This window comes from Odocoileus virginianus, chromosome 9 (assembly GCF_023699985.2).
Source record: "Odocoileus virginianus isolate 20LAN1187 ecotype Illinois chromosome 9, Ovbor_1.2, whole genome shotgun sequence".
Lineage (NCBI taxonomy): Eukaryota > Metazoa > Chordata > Mammalia > Artiodactyla > Cervidae > Odocoileus > Odocoileus virginianus.
In genome coordinates, this window is record NC_069682.1 from 23,809,771 (window position 1) to 23,825,649 (window position 15,879).

Here is a 15,879-nt window from a genome sequence, read left to right on the forward strand (position 1 = left end):
GTTAGAATCATGCCTGAGGACCTAGGGATGGAGGTGGGACCTGAATTGAACAACAAAAGATTGGTTAAAACTTGGAAGTGTGGATCAGAGGAGATTTTGTGTGTGTGTAATAGCATAAACAAAGACTCAGAAGCAAGAATCTTTGGAGTGTTCAGAGGACAGTGAGTCTTCCTGGGTTAGCTCAGAGTTCATGTTGGGGAACTCTGGGAGTTCATGTTGGTTGTATAACATGAGGTCATAGAGGGCGAAAAGTGCCAGGCCAAGCAGTTATAAAATAATAGTGAACTACTGAAGATTTCTAAATGAAGATACAAGCAGTTCCTCACAAGAGCTCACCTGAGGGTCAGAGACTAGACAGGAAATCAGGGTCTAAGAACTACAGGAGCACAAAAGAATACAGCCAAGCAATGGGGCAGCCAACAGGAAGCCTTGGGGGGTAAGAAAGTCTTGAAACTTTCTGACAAGAAAGTCATCAAAGTCTTGAAACATGCCTGCCCTGGCAGGAACCCCTGTAGTCTTTCTTTGGGAACAGAAATTAATTCCAGGGTCCTAACTAGGTGTGAGTGAATCTTCTAAGGGAAATATTAATATGGATCAGTGAACCCAAATGGAGATCTGGACAAATCCTGATATGATCAAAGTGGAGTTTTAGAAAAATGAACTTGTCGCTGTTATAAAGAATGAATTAATATAGGGTGAATCCAAGTTTAGATGGGCAGTTAATACATAAGGAGTAAATTTATAGAAACTTAGGCAAAGATTGTAATTGTGGGCACTGAGAGAAGTAAAACATATGAAAAATAAGTCTAGGTAGAAATGTAGCAGTGAAGGGTGGCTCTGAGATTTCAAACCCGAGTGAGGAGGCAATAGTAATACCATGGACAGAAGTACAAGCCTCAGGAAAGGAAGCTTTCCATGAAGACCCTTTCCCAATCCAATAAGCTTGGCTAGGAAGAACATTCACAGACATGGCCAGTGGCCAACATACAGAATAATGGAGACCTCCACTCTCATCTCATGGAGATCTTTGAGTGAGGTTCATTTTCTGTTTGGCTTTTGACCATATCAGGGTTTTTGAGTAAAAATGTGTTTACTTAGGGCTTATTGTTTAAATACTGGTAGAAACTTTAGCAGGTAAAACACCTGGGCATATGGAACTAGAAATCAGTATTTCAGTATGCAAGTAGCTTACCTCTAGGTAACACATTTTGTGAAATGTTTTTTTGCTAATTAGAGCTTTCTTTTTGTTAATCGGGTATTATTGTCCCATGAAGTCATGTTAAGCAATGTAATGTATTGTATTACAGAGAAAATGCATGGTAACAGTTACTTGGTCAGAATAGGTTAAAGTAACAATGTTCAGTTTGAAAAAAATAATCAAAAGAGGGACTTCCCTAATGCGTCAGTGGTGAAGAGTCTTGCCCTTGCCTGGCAGTGCCAGAGACATGGGTTCAATACCTGGTCTGGGAAGATCCCACATGCCGTGGAGCAGCTAAGCTCCTGTGCCGCAACTGCTGAACCTGCAGCCTCGAGCCCACGTGCCACAGCTGCTGAAGCCCACACACCCTGGAGCCCGCGCTCCACAGCTGGAGAAGCTGCAAATGAGAAGTCCGTGCATCACAATGAAGAAGCAGCCCCTGCTCACCACAGCTAGAGAAAGTCTGGGCACAGCAACAAAGACCCAGCACAGCCAAAAAAGTTTTTAAATTTCAGAAAGTCAAAGGAGATGTTTAACCAAAAGAACTAATTATTTAACATTTGTTTTATCTGACATCATCTCTATCAGAAACTGCTAAGTGCTTTCTATCCATTATGGGATTTCATTAGCAAATAACCCCATGAAATATGTACTTTTATTATTCTCATTTTCCAGAGAAGGAAACTGTGACCAGCAGGTTAACTCACGTCAGATAATGTGGAGTTAATTAGGGATCCAGCCAGATTCCCCATCAGGTCTTGCGTGACTCTGAAGCCCTATCCTTAATTACCACACTATCTTGTCTCTTCTGGCTTGAGCAAGAGAACAAGGTGATGGTGAATTTCACTAAAACTTTGGCATATAGCCACCAAAGATTAGCTGTCCGTCAGGTGTGAAAACCATGATTGTTCACTTATAAAATATGCCACTGCATGTTTAGCAACCAATTTTCTCACAGTTCGGGCAATGGAGGTCTTTGAGCCAGACTCAGTGTATTAAGAACTTAAATATCTCGAAGCTGCATGTAAATACATTTGTAAATACATTGTAAGCCTTTTGCTACCTTGATGACTTTATTGTGACTCAGAGGCTCTGTGAACAGCTTAAACTTAGGTTCAGGATGTGGAAAATTATTTTGCACATTTTAGGAAAAAGCTATTGATTCTCAAAAAAAAAAAAAAAATCTGAGATACCAAATACTGTTTAAAAAACTTTTAATTAAAAAAATAGAATATACCTATGAAAAACCTTCTATACACTCGATAAAAATTAAAAATAAACATGGCCTATGTATTCATATGTGAATGACATTTTTGTGTGCATCTATTTCTGTGTGTTTCTATCATAGACACAAAATGCCTGCTAAAGTGCTTAAATTTTACTTCTTCCTTCACCTATAAAGCTAACAGCAGATTGTGTGTTTTTCTTTTTCTTCTCACAGCTGAATTTTTATTCCTCCTGTGGGGTGTTTATCTCTGCTATGCAGTGCGGACAGTCCCTTCAGCATTTCATGAGCCGCGCTATATGGCTGTTGCAGTTCACAATGAGCTCATTATCTCCGCTATATTTCATACAATTAGGCAAGTGATCTGTAGAGTCACAAAATAACTTTATTTTTCTGATGTGTTGCAGTTTAATTTAAGCAGCAAAACTGGATAAGATGCATAATGGAAAGATTTAGGAAGGATAATGTTTTGTATGTTGACTAATTTCTTTGTCACAGAAATGACAAATGAATACAGTTTTTTTTTTAAAAAAAAAATTCTGCTGTTCTTAGTTCCTTCTGATGAGCTGTTTATTGCCTTCATTTATTTGAAAGGGAGCTCACTGTTATTGTATTACGTTAAACCACTTCTGGGATTGTCACTGGGTATTGTTTATAGTATGTCATACTTTTTGTTCTGAAGCTATAAAGCAATACATACATACATTATAAAATAGATACAGATAAATCATCTGTGATTTTACTCATGTTTATTATGTTAGCTTATACTTTCAAAATCCTAACACTCAGATAACTTATATATGTGAAATCTGTTGAATTCAAAAGCAAAATTCATTTCAAGTTGATGGCTGGATTTTTGTGTGCCGTTGGATATTTTTCATCATCACACTGTAGGGATGACTTTTCTATGGTAAGAATACATGGCCCTGCATTTCTTGTTATTCCATATGTCTCTATAGGCAAAGAGTACAGAGAAGAAAGAAAGTGGCTTATGAAAAATGAAGAAAATGAAATATGTATGACTTATCTTTTGAGAATTTTCACCTGGTTCATAATTGAAAATAAGTCTCTGCAGGAAAATAAAAGGAATCCAATAGTTTGGAAAACAACAAAGAGATGCCATTCAATTACTTGCTATACATTAAAAGTTAAGACACACTTAAAGTAATTAGAAATTTTGAGTATTAGTCTTGGTCCTCAATGGAAAGATAGAGATTAAAGAAAGGATGAAAAAGTGATGGTCTGTGGATGTTTTGCAGGATGTTTATCATCTCTCACTCTAGTCAGTAATCATAAAATGATATCTTGTATTCAGTTGATATCTGAATGCACAGCCACACTTCAGAAAACAGTTTTAATAGGAAACATGTTAAATACTTGTTAAAATTAACTTTCTTATTTTGCTTAGACCTTTCCTACAGAGTCCCAAACAGCCACCAGCTCAACCAGAAGAATCATATAATCCATTAGCTGTATTCATGTAGATACAAGCTCTATACAAGGATAAGAAGCAATAACAATTTAAATCAGCTGGATTTATCTTGGCAAATTTTTCCTGGAGTGAAATAATATTAAATAAGGCATCCAACATCAGCAAAGATACTTTATATCAATAGGATATATATGTTCTTCTTATCTACTTAAAATATAAAATTATGTATACATATATGTATGTATACATATTTGTACATACATATATATAAATTAAAAACTATTACTACAGATTATGTACAGATTTGCTATCTTTCTTACCAAACTGTCAGACTGAATAAAAAGAACCTAAAATAAGCTAAAAGGGTTAAGTCTAGAAGGATAAATAGTGAGAAAGCATTTTGCTCAGTCAGTTCTAATTCTTTACTTATTTTTAGTACCGAGCAGAAGTCTAACTTTTGGGAAAGTGCAAAACTTTTTAAAAGTCTGCCTTTATTTTTAACCTCAATTTTCAAATATTTGTATGCACCTGACTTTTAGACCTATTTAGTTGAAATACTATTTTTTTAAATGAAGCCTTACTACAACTGCAAAATTCAGTTGTTCTTAAGATATTTCTAGTCAAAAGAACAACCTAAAAAAAATCTGTCAGTAATTAAAAGCTGATTAAGGACAACTGATGTTAGTATATTTCAAATTTATTTTTTGGAAGAGTCACTGGTTTAATTAAAAACATATGTGCCCATTCTTTTTTCCAGATATTGTCAGGCTAGTTTCAACTTCTGTTGGCATTTGAGATAGGAATTCCTTGTACATAGGATGCTTTTAGACTGTAAATCCATCTCCTCTGATGTACCTGTCTACTCCAGGACTGGCTGTGGCCCCAGAAGATTGGCATTGTATTCTTTTCAGGGGTACATTTTATATTGCTTCAGTGCTTCAATACTCTTGTCTCAAAGACTGTAGCTTTTTATTGAGTAAGATAATCCTATTTTAGCACTTAAAAAGAAATCTTACCTGACTTAGCACAGATGGGATTCCAAAGTATTCCATCCCTGAACACAGTGAATATTCAGTCATGTTCAAAGCAGGTATGAAGCTACCCTTCTCACAAAGGAATTCAGAAAGATGTTAATCCAGAGAATCTCTTTTAGTTGTCTGTGAAGGACCATAGTCATTCTGCACTTCTGTCTATGTTGTTTATGTCTCCAGACACAGGGAAGACTCTCTCTGCATTTTGATAACCCCTGAGCTTCCATTTGACCTTGATTTTGGAGGAATAGGGAGATGGGGGTAAAAATGAGGAACAAATAGCCTTGATGGAAATTTTATCTTAAATATTAATAATATGTATTTAGTACATTTGTCCTGAATATGGTATAATGCAGAAATAAAATTAGCCTCCTCTATTTTTATATTCATATATGTTTATTTCGGGCTTCCCAAGTTGTGCTACTGGTAAAGAAAGTATGTGTGTTAGTCCTTCAGTCCTGTCCAACTCTTTGTGACCGTATAGACTGTAGCCTGCCAGGCTCCTCTGTGCATAGGATTTCCCTGGCAAGAATACGGAGTGGGTTGGCATATTCTTCTCCAGGGGGTCTTCCTACCCCAGGGTAAAGAACCTGCCTGCAATGCAGGAGACCCAAGTTCAGTCCCCAGGTCAGGAAGATCCCCTGGAATAGGAAGTGGAAACCCACTCTTGTATTCTTGCCTGGAGAATCTCATGGACAGAGGAGCCTGGCAGGCTACAGTCCATAACACTGCAAAGAGTCAGACATGACTGAAGTGACTTAGCATACATGCACACATGTTTATTTCATGATTATATCATAAGCATTCTCTTAGGATTTAGCTTTTCAAATTTGATAATGTGTATCATTGAAACAAAATGCTAATTCTCTAATTCCAAAATCTCATAGTTAGCTTTCATGGATAAACAATAGATGGGAAACATTAAAAGAATATGAGTGCAAAATGACCTTAATAAAAGCAATACCTGCTTTTTGCATAAAGATAAATCCTTAAAACATGAGTTTTAGTACATATTCATGTACCTACTGATTTGTCAATATATTCCAAAATTGCGAGGACAGATATCAATAATGAATTTTTCCTACACATGTTACTTGCAGGGCCATCCTGGAACAGAGCATTATAAATTCCTCTGTAAGGTTTTAAATATAACATTTTAAATTATTTTAAAATAGTTTGATGCCCTATAAAAACTAAAATTTGTATTTTAATAGATGCACTTTATACATCCACTATATTTCAGTGTTTAAAAATAGTTAAAAAAGATGTACTTTATAAACCATTAGTACATTAATTTTTCCCATTACATTGCTTACCATATCAGTCTCTGGGATCATTTACTAAGATACATATTTACCCATTTTTTTCCTTAGTTCTAATTAATGTTTTTAAATGAAGACTGTTATGATCAAGAGTTATTTGACTGTGTCTTATAATCCAAATTTCCCTGAAATAATCAATTTTTACCCTACTCTTCTTTTGAGGAATTCACATGTGTTCACTGCTTATGCTTTGCATATTCAACTTACCTACATACTAATCAAGAAAATGTTTAGCACATTATATAAGTATATGCTATCTTTCTTACTATTGATAATTTAAGGAAATAAAGAGTTTATGTCTCATGCACTAGTTAGGATTCCTTAGACCCTTATTCTTCCATGATGAAAATAGTGGGTTGGCCAAAAAGTTCATTTGCATTTTAGTTTTTCCATAAGATCTTACAGAAAAACCTGAAGGAACTTTTTGGCCAGTGCAATATATGTTGTAGAAGAAACAGCAGTATGACTTCTTACTTCCTTGCTTTTACTGATACATTGAGGAAAAGCAAGTATCATAGTGTTTCAAGTAGAGATCTTGTTGGGTTGCTAATGTGGTGAATTCTCATTTCAGATTTGTTCTTGCCTCAAGACTTCAGTCTGATTGGATGTTGATGCTGTATTTTGCACATACTCATTTGACTGTGACAGTCACCATTGGGTTGCTTTTGATTCCAAAGGTATTTCTCCAACATTCTTTTCTCTTGCAAGACAGTTATTTTAAATGAGAATGAAATTGGTTCTTCTTTGAAAAATATCTGGCAATATAGGCAAAAGGTGGTGTGAAGATTTAACATGCTACAGTATTTTTAAAAGTCAGGAAACTATTAATAGGCATCTCTTTTCTTTGGAGATTCATTAAACATCTCACTTAATATTTAACTACCTTAGTGTCTACAAAAACTTCATCATCCAGTTCAGTCCTTTTCCAAACATTTTGCTATCTATTTATGTTTTAATTATTAGGGCTTCAAGATGACCTTTCATTGTAGCTATAACCTCAAGATTATTTTTAAACAGAATTATCTTTTTCTACAAATACTCTTATTTGGATTCATATTTGAGAAAGTGTAGTATTTTAATCATTCAGAGAATTTTTATGTAAATAGAAATAGTTACAATGTTGTATAAAAAGGATCTTCCTTAACAATGAGAGATTCTAAGAAAGACTTATCTAGGCAGCATTCTGAAGTGGAGGAAAGTGGGCCAGGACTCAGAATACAGGGATTCGGAACTCATGCCCCACCTGAGCTGACTGTGTAATGTAGCGTCAGCCAAGACTTTTCATCTCTCTGAGTTTCAGTTTCCTCATCTATGACATGATAACAATAAGTCTGCCTGGAATAAAATGATGTCAGAGCTTGGGGGAAAACATACGTATTATCATCATTCTGGTTTTTTACATGTAGAAAAACAAAATATTAGAATATTATATAGCTTTATCAGTGTCCTATAATATAACATTAGCCAAAATCAGAATTGTGATTTCTTTCTCTACCTCAGCTCTCACAATTAACCAAAACACTGAAATTCAGCCTGATTGAAAAGGCCAAGGAATTTTAAACAGAGAGGCATGCCTAATTTCTTCCTTACTTGAATGACACCAAACAGTCATAATTTTTGTGGATTAGTCTGTTACTGCAGTTTATCTTAACCATTTTTATACTTTGTATAATATTATATTTTTATTAGATGAGTGTATACTCAGACTATTGATTGATCGATTCGATAAATTGTTGTTGAGCTCCAGAAAGAATTGAAAGAATATGTTCATATAGAAATTTGTTTTTGATGTCTCTTACCTTGATTGTAGTGAGGCATCATGGGTGTTTGCATATGTCCAGACTCATCAAATTGTAGACATTTAATATATGCAGTTCTCCACATATGAATTATATCTCAATAAAGCTGGTTTAAATTTTTTTCTTTAATTTTTACATGAATGTTCATAGCAGTATTATCCATAGTAGCACAAAAGTAGAAAGAATACAAATGTCCATCAACTGACAATGTGCCAACAAAATGTCAAATACTCACACAATGAAATATTATTCATCAATTAAAAGAAATAAAGCACCGATACATGATACAAACCTTTAAAACATTATGCCAAATGATAGAAGCCAGATAAAAGAGGCCACATATTATATGATTCCATTTATGTGAAATGTAATAGACAGCTCTGAAGAGACAGAAAGTGGATGAGTAGTGCTATGGGCTGGGGAAAGAGGGGCTTGGAGTGACTGCTTAATTTGTTTAAAAAGGTTTCTTTTGGGGGTGATGAAAATATTCTGGAATTAGATGGTGGTGATGATTGTACAACCTCAAGAATATACTAAAAAATACTGATTTGTATAGTTTAAAATTGAGAATGTTATGATATGTGAGTTATATCTCAATAAATAAGTAATTCAAAACAGTTTTGAGGTGCTTTCTTCAATATCCTAGAATAAGAGTAATGAACAGACCTAAGTCTGTGCTCTCATGGTACTTATATTCTGGAGAAGGATAGAAGGAAATGGAAAAGACAAACAAAATAAATATTTAACATAATATTTTAGATAGAGATACATGTTAAGGAAAAGTCAGAAAGCAGGAAATGGAGAATACCTGACAAATTATTGTTTTTCAAGCTCACAATAATCTCTAAGACTTTGCTCAAGAAAAATAATTCCATTCTTATAAGTAATCTCCAGCTGGTTTAACTAGTAGCATGTGAGATTTTGGAGGACTTGGGTCTATTTTCTTCATCTTTGTGGCCTCAAGTTTATGGCACATGTGGTTCCCACAAACATACATAGAAGAGTCAGTGGGAAAGTTCATCAGTTTCCCAAATATAAAATATTCATTATTACTTAAAGAATTGCCATTTTACCTATTATCTCCAATTTATGTTCACCTGCCTAGCTGAATATTTGAACAACAGTTGACATTAAAACATCTCTGTGTTTCTGTGTCAAAGGGCAGTCTATTCATTTTTTAAAGGAATATTTCACCTGATGGCCAGCTGAGAGAAGAGAACCCATGTCCAATTTTCATAGGACAGTCACTTGTTTTATTCATTGTATAAAGTATGGCTGGATGCTTTAGAGTCTCTCTGTTGCCATCATTTACCCAATTCCTTCTTTCTTACTTCTGCACTTGAAAAAGAGTAGAGACAGCAAGACTACATGAAACTGAAAAATGTCCAGAGACTCCATGAAGATAATTAGAATATACCAAAAGGTGATGAAGGAGGCACTTGAGAATACTGATGAGCTAGAGGGAAAAAAATCTGTTATTTCAGTGATTCTTTGCACTTTTAAACTTAGACACCATCCAGCCCAAGCCCTGTAAGCTAAAAGGATCACTGTGCTCCTCAGAGGTGGCCCATGTGAAGATGGCCCAGTGAAGATCTCACTGACAACGCAGTCAAGGCTAGAATTCAGATCTCCTATCCCCTCAGTTTTGAAATTAGTTTGTTTGAAACTCTGTGTGATGGACTGAAAGTCACAATCCTGTGTTCATTCCAATTTGTGCCCGTAGATGAAATACAGCATACTCTGTGTGAAGTGAAATGACACCAGAGAGACCCCACTGCTGGGAAAAAATATTCCTGTTCAGTTGCCAGTGGGTCCAAATTGCTGCTTTGAGAGTACAGTGTACTCAGAGTACCCTCAGAGAACCTTTCTTTGGGTTCTTCTACTTATTTTCATTTCAAAATGCATTTATCATTGAAGAGAAATAATGTGAGTTAACCCTGGGAACCTGGAAAAAATACAAGAATGTAAACAGAAGTCAGAGAGGGAACCAAGTATTATTAATACCTCATTCTAAGGATTCTATCATGTAACAAGGATAACAGAACAAAATATGGCAGCAGATCTTTTGTAAAGAGTTCAGTGAATGAATTCATCTTAGCTGAGGAAATGATGTAACATTAGAACCTTTAGAAAAATGATTATGCCGTGTCCTCCAGTGGATTAATGTCTACAGCTCGTATTGAATCTCTGTTGCAGTTTTCACATTCAAGCAATAACCCACGAGATGACATTGCAACAGAAGCATACGAAGATGAGCTAGACATGGGCCGATCTGGATCCTACCTGAATAGCAGTATCAATTCAGCCTGGAGTGAGCACAGCTTGGATCCAGAAGACATTCGGGTAATACCAGCATTTCTACTTTTCTGTTTTAGATTAGGCCATTCACACATCATACATGTGTGGGCAGGTGTTCATGTGTTCTTTGTGTTACAGAACTTGTGTGATTATGTAAGGACTGAAGGCATCACATGCAGAGTTTATCCAGTTCTGAAACATAGAATCACAGTATAAGTTAGACCACACAGGCCAGTCTTGATCATCTTAATTGGCTTAAGCTGCCATGATGATAAACTGGTTTTATGTCCCATGATAATGGTTTATGAGATCTTGCTGATGGGAAGGTAAATAGACCTGTGAGCAGAGAGTGTGGATTATTTAAAATAGTCTGTGACAATATGTCAGCATTTGGAGGAAGAAGATGCTTTTAGTATTTGATGGTCAGTTGTACAGTAAAAACCTAATCTAACATTAGGTGTAATTTTATCAATGGCTCCATGATGCTTCCGGTATTATTCAGGAATAAGGTTTTATCAGTAGATAACAGTGTTTTGTCATGGTCCAGGCTGTTCACAAGTTCATGCAGTTCACGAGTTCAAAGCACCCATCCTATGAAGCAAGTGCAGAATGCAGGGGTTTGGGTCCTAAAAGTTCACCCTGTGAAACAAGATACAGAGGAGTCAGGAGAAAGTTGAGGAGCAGAGATGTTAGGAAGAGCTCCGTGTATGGACTTCACATTACAGTAGGGGTTATTAGCTGGCTGAAATGCTACATCCCCCATCACTTTGAATCTGCTCTTATTCTGGCAGGATGAGCTGAAGAAACTCTACGCCCAGTTGGAAATCTATAAGAGGAAGAAGATGATCACGAATAATCCCCACCTTCAGAAAAAGCGGTGCTCCAAGAAGGGCTTAGGCCGTTCCATCATGAGGCGGATCACCGAGATCCCAGAGACGGTCAGCCGGCAGTGCTCCAAGGAGGACAAGGATGCTGGGGAGCATGGCTCGGCTAAGGGGTCTGGCGCAGGCAGGAAGAACCCCCAGGAGGCTGCGGGTGGCGCTGGGAAGCCCAAGGAAGAGTCCCTGCGGAACCGGGTCTTCTCGCTCAAGAAATCGCACAGCACCTATGAGCATGTGCGGGAGCAACCAGGCGGCCCGGGCAGCCCTCCCGCCCAGAGCCGGAAGGAGGAGGAGGCTACAGACAACTCTGTGCTGGGGTCTCCGGCGGGAGCGAACCGATCCCGACCTCTGCAAGAGGACAGCCAGGCCGTGTCCACCGAGTCCGTGCCTCTGGTGTGTAAGTCCGCCAGCGCCCACAACCTCAGCTCGGAGAAGAAGCCCGGGCCCACCCGCACCTCAGTGTTACAGAAGTCCCTTAGCGTCATTGCCAGTGCCAAGGAGAAAACGCTCGGATTGGCCGGCAAAACCCAGGCAGCCTGCGTGGAGGAGCGGGCCAGAGGCCAGAAGGCTCTGCCCAGAGAGAAAGAGACAAATAGAAAATACTCCAATTCAGATAATGCAGAGACTCAAGACTCTGCCCGCCCAAACTCCAGTCAGTCTGAGGATCCAAGAAAACCCCAGAAATCGGGGATTATGAAGCAACAAAGGGCCAACCCCCCCACTGCCAATTCAGACCTGAGCCCAGGCGTCACCCAGATGAAGGACAACTTTGACATTGGGGAAGTGTGCCCCTGGGAGATCTATGACCTGGCCCCTGGGCCTGGTCTTTTGGAATCGAAAGTTCAAAAGCATGTATCGATTGCAGCTTCTGAAATGGAGAAAAACCCCACTTTTTCCTTAAAGGAGAAATCTCATCCCAAGCCTAAGGCAGCTGACCTGTGTCAGCAGTCCAATCCGAAGAGCGTAGACAAGGCCGAGGTGTGTCCTTGGGAGAGCCAAGGTCAGTCCCTCTTTGAAGAGGAGAAGTATTTGATGTCCAAGACTCAGGTTCCCCTGGGAAGAGCTCAAGGTGAGAACAGCGGCCAGCATTGTGCAACCAGTGTGTGTGCTCGGCAGTGTGAAGAACTGCCTCCCAAAGCTGTGGCATCAAAAGTGGAGAATGTAAACCTCAACCAACTAGGAGAGCAGGAGAAAAAGACATCTTCCTCTGAGCAAAACGTGCCTGACTCCCAGAACTCAAGTAATAAATTTCAGCCACCTTTAATGTCACGAGCTGAGGTGTGTCCCTGGGAGTTTGAGACCCCAGATAAACCAAATGCTGAAAGAAGTGTAGCTTTCCCTGCCTCTTCTGCTTTAAGTGCAAATAAGATAGCAGGGCCTCGAAAGTAAGAGATCTGGGGTACTTTTAAAGTGTAGCATCCCCAGAAAAAAAAGGAGAAGGAAGAAACGCTGAATTTGATATAAGATAGAAGATACAAGGATCAGAAATACCCATCAAGTATTGGTCAGTCGGGGGAAATAGGAAAGATAGGAATGGAAGAGGGTGTAGGGAGACTGGCTTCAGTGAAGAAGTTAGACTGCCCAGGAAGGTCTTTTCCCAGGGCACACTGGGAAAAACATTATACTTCAGCGTGTTTGGGGGAAGTAGACCTCAATGTCTGCCCCTGATCAATACGTATCCTTGGGACTTGGAAGATCCCAAGCAAGGAAAACCAGAAGACACAGAAGAGGTACAAGATTTTGCAAAGGAGAAGAAGGTATCGGTGTCTATGCCCCAAATTCTAAGTAGCTGACTAAAAAGAACTTACTTTACCTATTTAACCTTGATAGCACTGCTAACTTAATGCATCCAAAAATCCCTTTTATATTAATGATGGCTCTCATTTTCTTATCAATGTCTGTTTCAGTACCTTGTTGTGTCTCATATTCAAGCATTCCAGATTGTATAATTTTTGCAAATAACTTTGATATTATGTGACACAACACATTTATGCAATCAGCCGCTACTCAATTGTTACTGCAACTTACAGAAATACCTGCTATCTATCAACTTTAGTTGATTCTTGAAGTACAATAAGCTTTCTTTGGCTTGGAAAGCCATAATTGTTATGATAAAAAACCTTTTAGTTTAGGCTGTGATTTATATATTGTGAATTTGGATTTGACTCTATGATTTCACATCATGGTTTGTTATACTGTCTTCATCAGGGTCTTTTTTTTTAATACAAGTTGAGTGAGTTTTGCACTTTTCCTGTGAGGACGCAGAGCTTTATTAATATTGGAGATCAAGTGGTCCTTCTTAGTCACACGTCTCAATAAGTTAAGGACAACTTATCTATTGTTTGTTCAAAGTCAGAGATAGATAATGCCTTCATTCCAATTAATTGTCCCTTTTAACTCTTAACAGTATTTCATACTTAGCAGCATTTCGTAAGGAAGGAAGAAGCTAAAAGTGAGAAAAATATACTGTGCATTATTATTACCATTGGAAAGGGAAGCCTCTAGGAATGACAAGAGAATTCCTGGACTGCAGAGCCAGGGAATTTGCCTTGAAAACAAAGACAGAAAGGGAGCTCCCGTTAGCACTTTCAAGGGATTATATTTTTAAAGAGAGAAAATTATTATAGCATCAAGACCATAATATGGATATATTTTTATTATGCATACTAAATATATAATATTTTAAATTACCTTAAACTACTTATTCTCATAAACTCTTATTCATTACTTCAGGCAGGGGTAGAACTTGCTGGCTCGAATCCCAAAGAAATTTATAACCAGAGCTACTCAAAGCCTATGAGGCAGTGTGGGCTCTTCATTCTTCCAAACTCTGGAAAACTTCCACGTCCTGCAAATGGCCTAGGTGAGCTACCAGGCTCACCATTTCATATGGCAGGTTTATTTGCAAGGCGAAACAGCCCCCACTCCCCAAAGCGTACTTCATAAAATGCATTGCATTCCACACTGATCACCTGGCATGGAAATCCGAAGCTGCTGATTTAGCCCTACTGGTGTGATCATGCAAAGAGATCCCATCGCAAAGCTCAGTCTCATTTTCTTTTAAGATGAATCACTTGAAAATAGAACCCTGACTTCCTTTTTCTCACACTAAACACTAAAGTACCATGGCTTGTTTGGCTAGGACATTCACAGCCTAAGTAACTGTTTTTTCATTTTTCTGAGCAGCAAGGAGAAACATGCTAGGGGGATAGAAGATGAGAAAGGGGAGTCCAAAAGTGGATACAGGGCTGTTCTTAGGATTACTACACTCAGTAGAAGAAAACCAGAAATTCTTCTTGTTCATCATCAGAATTTTCTCAGTGATTTGTCTTCAGGGTTAACAGGCATTGCCCCATTTTGCAAAGCTGTGCATAGATCTTCCTCACCCATTTGCTTGCTTCGTGCATTACTCAGGATGGTGGGGTAGGTTTGAAGAGATATAGAAATTCTATTTGTTCGTGCTTTCTTCATGCATTTCCTTCTCTCCTCCCTTTTCAATCAAAGCCTATCTACTGGGTGACCTTGGAAGATGACTTCAAGGTACCAAGTTGTGAATTTGGTTTGGAGCATCCAGACCCACCTACTTTTTTCATTTATGTCCAAGATCTGTTAGCACTTTATTGACTTTTTCAGAAATAAGCAGTCAGGCATCAGTGACTTTTCATTGCACTTCAGGATGACCCTGCTAGAGATGTGGCCTAAAGAAGACTTGCCAGGTTCTACCTTAGTACAGCCCATAGATTCTCCTCCACCAGCATCAATCAACGAGAGCACCTGGGGCATTCCCCTAGCCTTTCATTGCTATTACTTATGACCAAGAGAAGCTTAAACCTGCAACCCTTAAGGTTATTTTCCCAGATTGAGAACAGTAAGCGAGTGAAGCAACTCTATGAAGTTCACAAACATTTGCTAGGTTGTCCTTCTCACTGCATGTTCAGGCTGCATCCTGTCCTTGTTTTTAAGCCAGGGTTTATAAATAAGTAGATTTATACCAATCTTAATAGAACTGTATATTTTATGCAAGAGTTCAATGCTTTACAACTTGAATTATAACCCAGCCCATTGTAAACTTTGGTGGCCATATGGATTTGACACCTGACAGTTCTCTTGTATTTGCTTCCTAGGTTTCTGCATGCAAGTGATGACAGGTAGGATTGAAAAAACACTGCCTTTGACTTCTAGCATTTAGCAACCCAGAGTTGTAGAGTCAATAAAGCTGTCAGTCTCTTCACTTAATCTGTGGTTCTTCTGAAACTATTATCTGAAACCCGCAGCATCTCATCATAAAATATTTGGTAAATTTATGTTGTGATGTGTTACAGCATGTAAATACTTATAACTTCTCTGCAATAAAACATTTATATGAAAGTGATTTGGGATCATTTGTGTGTTCATCTATCAAAAGTGAAATGTATTTCACCTCACTGACTTTAGGAGGAATTTTGTATATCTTGGGCTTTGGTACACTTGTGCACATGTATCCCCACCTTACCTACCTGTAGGAATGTATCATTAACCAAATGTGGCCTCAGAGCTGTGGGTAGTCATTTGGAGCCAGTAATACCTGTTAGGACTAATGGTTTTGATTTAAGAACACTCTTGCCAAATAGAAACTAATTCAGATAACTTTTTAAAATGTTTTTAAAGATTTTTTTGACATGGCCCATTTTTAAAGTTTGTATTGAATTTGTTA

The 15,879-nt window shown here is 38.0% G+C and overlaps 1 protein-coding gene across 1 annotated transcript in view; it reads left to right on the forward strand.

The window, feature by feature from the left end:
* GPR158 (G protein-coupled receptor 158) overlaps positions 1 to 15,558 on the forward strand; it is a 294,063-nt gene extending 278,505 nt beyond the window's left edge. Inside the window, exons 8-11 of the mRNA XM_020911658.2 lie at positions 2,640 to 2,778; positions 6,780 to 6,885; positions 10,204 to 10,350; positions 11,097 to 15,558. Coding sequence (XP_020767317.2) covers positions 2,640 to 2,778; positions 6,780 to 6,885; positions 10,204 to 10,350; positions 11,097 to 12,575 — 1,871 coding nt within the window. The 3' untranslated portion in view covers positions 12,576 to 15,558. The remainder of the gene's footprint in view (positions 1 to 2,639; positions 2,779 to 6,779; positions 6,886 to 10,203; positions 10,351 to 11,096) is intronic.
* Positions 15,559 to 15,879: the final 321 nt, after the last annotated feature.